Source organism: Periophthalmus magnuspinnatus, chromosome 21 (genome assembly GCF_009829125.3).
Source record: "Periophthalmus magnuspinnatus isolate fPerMag1 chromosome 21, fPerMag1.2.pri, whole genome shotgun sequence".
Classification (NCBI taxonomy): domain Eukaryota; kingdom Metazoa; phylum Chordata; class Actinopteri; order Gobiiformes; family Gobiidae; genus Periophthalmus; species Periophthalmus magnuspinnatus.
The window spans coordinates 1,602,942-1,611,662 of record NC_047146.1 but is presented as its reverse complement, the minus strand read 5'-3'; the positions used below and the strand labels follow the sequence as shown (position 1 = coordinate 1,611,662).

General features: G+C 45.7%; 1 protein-coding gene across 1 annotated transcript; it reads left to right on the top strand.

Moving 5' to 3' along the window:
- Positions 1–6,137: 6,137 nt before the first annotated feature.
- On the top strand, positions 6,138–8,489 carry LOC117389151 (E3 ubiquitin/ISG15 ligase TRIM25-like). Its single transcript, XM_033986759.2, has one exon. It carries the CDS (start codon positions 6,174–6,176, stop codon positions 7,794–7,796), a length of 1,623 nt encoding a protein of 540 aa, XP_033842650.1. The 5' UTR covers positions 6,138–6,173; the 3' UTR covers positions 7,797–8,489.
- The last annotated feature ends 232 nt before the right edge of the window (positions 8,490–8,721 follow it).

The window sequence follows — 8,721 nt, the reverse complement described above, 5'->3', positions numbered from 1 at the left end:
TGAAATACTCATCTGGCATAACCGAGGATGAACAAGTAGAGAGCTAACAAAAGGAGGGACAGCAGGGACAGTTTGAATAAGACCAACTCCTTTTGGTTTTGACATGGGTTGTTTTCGCTTTAGAGAGTCACATTCAGCTACAAGATGACCAAATTTGTGGCAATAAAAACATTGTTTAGGCCTCTCAGATTTGGTATTGTTTTGGAAGTTCGAATCACTAGATTTCTCATTTAGTTTTGGAACGGACTCACGCGTAAAAGCAACTTTGTGTGTAAGCGCAAACTCATCAGCTGAGATCGCAGCTTGCTGGAGCGTAGTTACTTTTTGTTCATTTAAATAAATGATAATACGCTCAGGAAGACAGTTTTTTAAATCTCCAATCAAAAACAGCTCACGCAAAGAAGCAAATGTGCTGACTTTACTTGCAGAGCACCATTGATCAAATAACAAGCTCTTTTCGCGAGCAAAATCCGCAAAACTTTGACCAAATGATTTTCTGAGCCCCCTAAAACGTTGTCGGTCGCTTCAGGCACAAGCTCATAAGTACGCAAGATTGCACTTTTTAGTTTGTCATAACTTAAACTGTCAGAAATGGATAATGACGCACAGGCTTCTGAAGCTTTTCTGCTTAATTTACATTGCAGCAAAATAGACCATACATCTCTCGGACAGTGTAACGCGGACGCAATGCGCTCAAAAGCCAAGCCAAAGTAGGACTCTATCTCGCTGTCACGGAAAACCGGGACAAGCTGGATGTTTTTGGTTACGTCAAAGGCATCGCGCGGACTGCCCACAGCGTCCTGCCCCACAACAGAACCCCGCGCCTGCAACTCTAATTGCCGCATTTTAAAAGCAGATTCGGCTTCTAACTTTTTCATCTCCACCTCCCTAGCGGTGGCAGCTTCCAACTCGATTCGCTTCAGCTCAATTTCACGTCTGAGCTGAAACTCCCGCTCCTTTTCTTGCTTCTCTCTTTTGAGACGTGCAATACGTACAGTGACACGGGCATCTCTAGGGGAGGATTCTGCACCCAATCCTCCAGATGAAGTACACAACTTTTCCTTTTTCTCAAACACATTTGGAGAGACTACCTGCGGCGGCAGTGTCAAGGCGCCCTCCAAACCAAGATGCACCGGGGACACCACTGCATCAGCCGCGATCTCTTCCCCGCCAACAAATTCGCCAGAGTCAGGTAGGACTAAAAACTCATTACCAACTAAAACAGCCAGTACAGTCTCCCTCAACTCTCCCACACGCGAACTAACAGAGAAAGGAATATCATAATGCTTAGCAATGTTAATCAAATCGCATTTTCTACAAGAGTTTAACACATCCACCATCGGGTTAGCCACAAACACTTTCAAATCAAAGGTAGCCATTACTCACCGGACAACGAAGCTCACTGTTCCTCCGGATCACAGCTGAGCTACACTTGTTCCCAATTGAGCCGCTCCGCGCACCCGAAGGAGTCACCTGCGCACACACTCACACACGCTCCACACACCGTCCACCACGGAATAAAAGAGGGGTTAGGGCGCACCACTCACAATAGCCCCACTTGCACACAACAAAATATAAATCCCAGATACCTATTCCATAAAACTAAACCTAGTCTATCTTCTGGGGTTTGCTGAGCTGGAGGCCACTGTGAAGTCCCCAACGGAGAATCCACTCCGCCCAGGTTTCACCCCAAAAATAATAAACTAAATCAAAAAATGGGTGACCGATGGAATGGCTAAAATAAATTAACCAAGCTGAACACCCCCTAGTCTAATCTGGGATAAATGCATAAATTAAATGTGCAGGCTATATGCAAACAGTCACCTATAACACCACCAGAGCGCACACACAACCACAATCACACACATTCCCAAAACTGCTCTACATACCATTCTGGACGAGCCCCCAATCTGTTACGTGCCAGTTGGTCCAGGGGTGGTGGCACGTAACAAACTGATGTTAAAAAGCCGGGCGTAGAACAATAGTGAGAGCATGGAGGCAGGTCAAACGGTCATAAAGTAAATTTATTATTACAAAAGTGCTCAAAAAGGTGTACAAAGTAAAACTAGACAATATAAAAATAAAGTACAAATAGTTCAGAGAAAAATGCTGCAGCGGAGGACCCACTGGTCGCTGGTGGAGTGCGCAGCTCCGGGCTATTATATCCTGCGCGGATTTCTGAGTCACTCCAGGTGCACTCAGCCGGTGGGTTGATCTGGGAAAAATGGGAGGCAAGGCCAAACAAACCGGACTAGTCTGTAACAGTGATGTAAAGTGCTTTGTTAGACTCACTCAGAGGAAACACAACTATAGTTACTGTTACTTCAAGGAAAATATGACTCAAGTAGGAGTAAAAGTACTCTGCCACAAAAGTACTCCTGAAAAGTGACTCAAGTAAATGTAAGTGTAACTCTCACCTGTCCTCATAGACATGACCCAGACACGCCAACGCCTCCAGACCAAACCACGTCCCGTAAGTGAAGCACACACCCCAAGAACTGCACACGCAAACATTTAACATGAACTAACATGAACAAATATGAACTAACACGAACAAACATGAAAAAACATGAACAAACATACACATACATAAACAAACGTGAACAAACATGTTCGCCCACTCTGTCCGTTGATCTGGGGGTGAATGCCAGATGTAATCGTGAAGGAAGAGATTGCAGACCAGGTAGAGAGTTGAAAGAAGTTTATCTCATGAGATGAATGAAGTTACAGACAGCAGCACATGTGTTACATTTCAGTTTCAGAGTTTTCCAGTACTTATAGCCTTTTCAAGGTACTATCTATAGAAGGCAGGTCTTATAAGGACTTAACTAATTTTACATACTGTCCGTACAAGGTCATAAAGGGAGGTATGGTTAGCTGTTTACAGAGAGGTAGAATACGTCACTAAAAAGATGGATTACTAGACTCTTGTCAACCTGAAGAGGAATACTAGTATCGTATGCCCGAAGCGACTGGTTCTAGTGGAGACAGCCTAAAATAAGTTTGTGTCACATTCTTGCAGAGACACAAGTTCACCTCAATGCTTAAGACACAAAATAATCAACACAAGGTTTAAAAGTAAAAATCATGCTTTCACCGGAGGTGAGACTCACCGAGGCGCCCAGACCCTCGCAGAAACAGCACCATACTTAAGGTGTGAATTGGGTTCCTCGGTCTGAGACTATGTCCAACTGGATTCCGTGAAGCCGGAACAAGTGATTGGTGATTTGGTCGGCCGTCTCCTTGACAGTCGGGAGCTTAGGTAAGGTGACGAAATGCGCAACCTTGGAGAAACGGTCAACGATAGTGAGGATGACTGTGTTACCTTGGGACGCCGGGAGACCTGTCACAAAGTCCACTGCCACATGGGACCACGGTCGTTTCGGGACTGGGAGCGGCTGGAGCAGACCGGAAGGTGGCGAGTGGGAGGCTTTGCTCCTGGCACACACCTGGCACACTGAGACATAGGCCCTGGTGTCTCGGTCCATGGTGGGCCACCAAAAGTGACGCCTCAAGGGTGAGAGTGTGCAGTTCACCCCGGTATGGCAGACGAACTGAGAGCAGTGGACCCATTCCATTACCTTGGAGTGGACAGGATCTGGAACAAAGACAGTACTAGGTTGGCCATTACCTGGGTTAGGGTTAGGATTTGGGCCTCCCAAATTACGAGCTCGATGTCCCAGTGCGTCTGACAGCTGCGACACGACATGTAGAGGAAATGATGGGTTCTGGAGTGACGGTGGTGTCCTCCTGGGAGAACTGGCGTGAAAGGGCATCTGGTTTGACGTTACGGGATCCCGGGAGGTAGGTGAGGATGAAATTGAATCTGCCAAAAAATAAAGACCAGCGGGTTTGACGGGAATTGAGGCGTTTGGCAGATTGGATGTAGGACAGGTTTTTATGGTCAGTCAAAACCAGAAAAGGATGCTCCGCCCCCTTCAACCAGTGACGCTATTCCTCCAGAGCGAGCTTGACTACCAGCAGCTCCCGGTCTCCCACATCATAGCTGCTCTCCACTGGGGACAGACGGCGAGAGAAAAAGGCACAGGGAAACAATTGGTTGTGAGGTTCAAACCTTTGGGAGAGAACAGCTCCAACACCGGTGTCTGAGGCGTCAACCTCCATGATGAACTGGCGAGAGGGGTCTGGCTGGTGTAGGATCGGGGCCGAGGTGAATAGATCCGTCAGCTTGTTGAAGGCAAACTGGGCTTCGGGGGTCCAATTGAACAGTCTGGCGGGAGAAGTGAGTTTAGTGAGAGGCACAATGATGTAGTTAAAGTCCCGGATGAACCGCCCGTAGAAATTGGTGAACCAGATAAATCTCTGGAGTTGTTTACGGTTATTGGGTGTAGGCCAATCAGTAACAGCTTTAATCCTTTTGGGGTCAGCTCTCTCTTGATGAACTCCAGGAAACTTACCTCATCTGCATGGAACTCACACTTCTCGTATTTGATGGAGAGCTTCTTTTCAGGCAGACATTGGAGGACCTGGCGTAAGTGGTGCGGGTGTTCCTGCGGTGACTGGGAAAAAATCTAAATGTCATCAAGTTAAACAAAGACAAAACGATTAAGGAAGTCTCAAAGTATGTCATTGATTAGAGCCTGGAAGACTGCTGGAGCATTGGTTAATCCAAAAGGCATGACTATGTACTTGAAGTGTCCTAAGGGGGTCTTGAAAGCGGTCTTCCATTCGTCCTCCTCCCGTAAGCGCACCAGGTGATATGCATTTCAGAGATCGAGCTTGGAGAAGATGGTGGCTCAGTGGAGTGGCGTGAAAGCAGACTCGTTGAGAGGTAGAGGGTATTTGTTTTCTACGGTGATGTTGTTGAGACCCCTGTAATCCATGCATGGTCGTAACATTTTATCTTTCTTGGCGATGAAGAAAAATCCGGTGCCCACAGGGGAGGAGGACAGACGGATGATACCAGCAGCTAGGGAGTCCCAAATGTATTACTCCATAGCCTCCTGTTCTGGTTTGGAGAGATTATAGAGATTACTAGAGGGCAAGGGGGCTCCTGGCAAGAGATTTATGGCACAGTCATAGGGGCAATGGGGAGAAAGCGAAAGCACCCGACTCTTACTGAAAATGTCCCGGAGATCTTAAAAATCAAAGTCCTTTTGACAACACTCTCGTCTTTGGGGTTGAATAATGACACCACTCTCCACTTAAGAAAAGACAAGACTTATTCAAATCTTAAATATAATGATGTTAACTGTGTTTTAGAGAAATGAGTAAATCAAATATTGAAATGTGAAAAGGTTACATCACATATTTAAACAGGGTCAACGTCTTTAGTGTAGAAGGACAAAAATATACAAGAGCAGTGATTAGGACCAAGTCTTTACTCAAACAAAATGAGTCAAAGTGAAGACAAACAGCGGCTCATTTGTCCTGTTGAGTTTAGATCAGAATGTGGTTCTGCTGGTCTGTCAGGCGCTCATTAAAATGACACGAGTCAAGTCCAAATGTCTCATGTCTTTGACTGTTTCTACTGTCTCTATATCACAATAAAAAGAAATAATACAAATGAAATCAAATGACACGAGGAAATGTGCTGTCCTCACCTGTCCTCATCTGTCCTCACCTGTCCTCACCTGTCCTCACCTGTCAGAAGGTGCAGTATTTCCTGGTTGTTGTTTCCTTAAAGGGCTGAACTATACATACACATGTCATTGAGTTTTCAGACTAATGGTCTAATTGTGATTAGATTTGAAATATATGATCTTGGTTCAGGCGACATCACAACATTATAAGAGCCCATAGGTTAAAACTGGTGAAGGACACACAAGAATTCTATGGTGTAAATTCTCTTTCTACTGTCAAACTGCAGATGTAAATAAAGCCACATTTCCTTCTAGAAAGAGCCTGATGAAGGTGGTGTTTGTTGATAAGTTTATAAAGCCTGCCTCCTCACACCAAAGCACTGTGGCACTACACTGATCCTTTACACTTTGTTCCTCTTTGATTCTCTTTTGTATAGTTTGACTTGTGCCCAATGACCCTGTGTGTGTGACTGTAAACTGCTCACACAGTCTCTTTTGAACTCTGATAAAACATGTGTGTGTGCCTTTAAGAGGCGTGGCTTCCTGCTTCCTCCACACAGAGCTGTGGGTGCAGCTCTCACTCTTAAGTTTTGTTTCTGTCCAAGTCAAACTGTTTCTGATCCAGGAGAGATGGCGCAGAAAGCACTCGACCAAGAAGCCTTTTCCTGCTCCGTGTGTTTGGATCTACTGAAGGATCCTGTGACTATTCCCTGTGGACACAGCTACTGCAGGAACTGTGTCCAACAGCACTGGGACCAAGAGGACGAGAAGCAGCTCTACAGCTGTCCTGAATGTCGCCTCAGCTTCAGCCCCAGGCCTGCCCTGGTGAAAAACGTCATGTTAGCAGGTTTAGTAGAGCAGATGAAGAAGACAGCGCCCCCTGCTGCCCTCTGCTATGCCGGACCTGAGGATGTGTCCTGTGATGTGTGCACTGGGAGGAAGCTGAGAGCTGTCCAGTCCTGTCTGCAGTGTGTGGCCTCTTACTGTGAGCGCCACCTACAGCCTCATTATGAAGCTGCAGCTTTAAAGAAACACCAGCTGGTGGCGCCGTCTCACAGGCTCCAGGAAAACATCTGCTCTCAACATGACGAAGTGAAGAAGATGTTCTGCGTCACAGATCAGCAGCTCCTCTGCTCCCTGTGTGTGGACCAACATAAGGGTCATGACATAGTGACCTCTGCCTCAGAGAGGGCTCAGAGGCAGGCAGAGCTGCCGGCCAGGAGGGCCCTGCTGCTCCAGAGCCTCCAGCACAAAGAGACAGACCTGAAGAGGCTCCAACAGGAGGCCCAGGACATCAGGAGCTCTGCCCAGACAGCAGTGCAGCGCAGCAACGACAGCTTCAGAGACATGGCCCTTCTCCTGGAGAAAAGACGCTCTGAAGTGGAGCAGCAGATCCGCTCCCAGGAGGACACCCAACTGAGCCCAGTCCAAGAGCTCCAGGACCAACTGCAGCAGGACGTGAGGGAGCTGAAGAGGAGCCTCTCTGAGCTGGACACACTGGACCTCACCCAGGATCATAACCAGTTTATACAGCGCTACGCTTCACTGTCCCCACACACACAGAGCACAGAGCCAGCCACCATTCACACAGGGGACCGGGGATACTTTGAGGAAGTGACCAGAGCTGTGTCCAAGCTCAGGGACACACTCCAGCTCACTCTGAGTCCAGTCCAGGTTTTAGTGGCACCAGCTGAACTCAGCTCCAGAGAGGACTTCTTAAATTATTCTACAGAAATCACTCTGGACACAAACACAGTTTACACCAGACTGTCTCTGTCTGATGGAAACAGAAGAGTAACACGTATGAGAGAAGAGCAGAGTTATCCAGATCATCCAGACAGATTCAGTTACTGGTGTCAGGTCCTGAGCAGAGAGAGTCTGACGGGCCGCTGTTACTGGGAGGTGGAGTGGAGCGGGGAGTATGTTTATATAGCAGTTTCATACAGAGAGATTCAGAGGAAAGGAAACTCTGATGAATGTGGATTTGGACACAATGATAAATCCTGGGCCTTAGTCTGTCACAAAACCAGTCCTTCATTTTGGTTTAACAAAGTCCAGTCCCAGGTCTCAGGTCCAGTCGGGTCCAGAATCGGGGTTTACCTGGACCACAGTGCAGGGGTTTTGGCGTTTTACAGCGTCTCTGAAAGTACCATGAGCCTCCTCCACAGAGTCCAGACCAGGTTCACTCGGCCTCTCTACACTGGGGTCTGGATTGGTCCTGGAGCCACTGCACATTTCCCTAAACTGAAATAGCAGCTTTGTTCTCCACAGTTTGATCAAATTTGTGCCTTTTATATTTGACTAATTTGACTATTGACTATTTTTGTGTTGAAATGTGAGTTATTTTGTCAAACTTTTCTAAACTTGATCAAATATGACATGGGGAGAGTTCAAATCATGACAAAATCCTGATCTAATAAAACAGGCCATTTTCCACAATATTGAGTTGATTAGTGTCATTCTAGTGTTTTTATCATGACATAACTGTACTGTTTGTGTAGTGTGTGTTTTTGTATGTCTCAGGGACTGCAGATGGAACACAGCATCTCTTCACTGTTTCCTTTGAATTCTGCAGACTAATAGTGTTCATACTGTTACTGCAAAACTAAACTCAGACTCTACATATTTGACATCTACATTTACATCTGTTTTGAACTTTGAACTTGATTTACACTTTCAATTCCAATGTTGTTCCTCATGTAATGTAAGTGTATGTAAGTCTCTGCTGTAAATGTCAAAGTCATTCTGTTATATCATGGGACTTTTCAATCACAAACACATTCACAAATCAATCTGTACAAGAAAATCAATAAAATCAATCAAATAAGAAAACCTTTGTTTGTCCTCAGTGGGGAAATTGCAGTGTTGTAACAGCAAAGGACAGACAAAAAGTCCAAACTGTTCCAGATAAATAAGGATTTAAATAGGCCAGTTAGATACACAAGTGGAACTAAAATACATGTGAAAAATATCACAATATACTTTGAACATCATAAATACTTGTACAGTAAACTCCATTATGTACAATAAGTATCTATGGGCAGCAGAGGTGGGTAGTACTCAGTTACATTTACTCAAGTACATTTACTGGACTCACTTTGGAATAAAACTGGACTTTTCTGACACTTTTAAGGCCCCGTACTTTTACTTCTACTTGAGTAATATATGGTACAGAGTA

Excerpts from the sequence above, each read along its gene's own strand:
- LOC117389151 (XM_033986759.2), top strand. The coding sequence starts at position 6,174 with ATGGCGCAGAAAGCACTCGACCAAGAAGCCTTTTCCTGCTCCGTGTGT.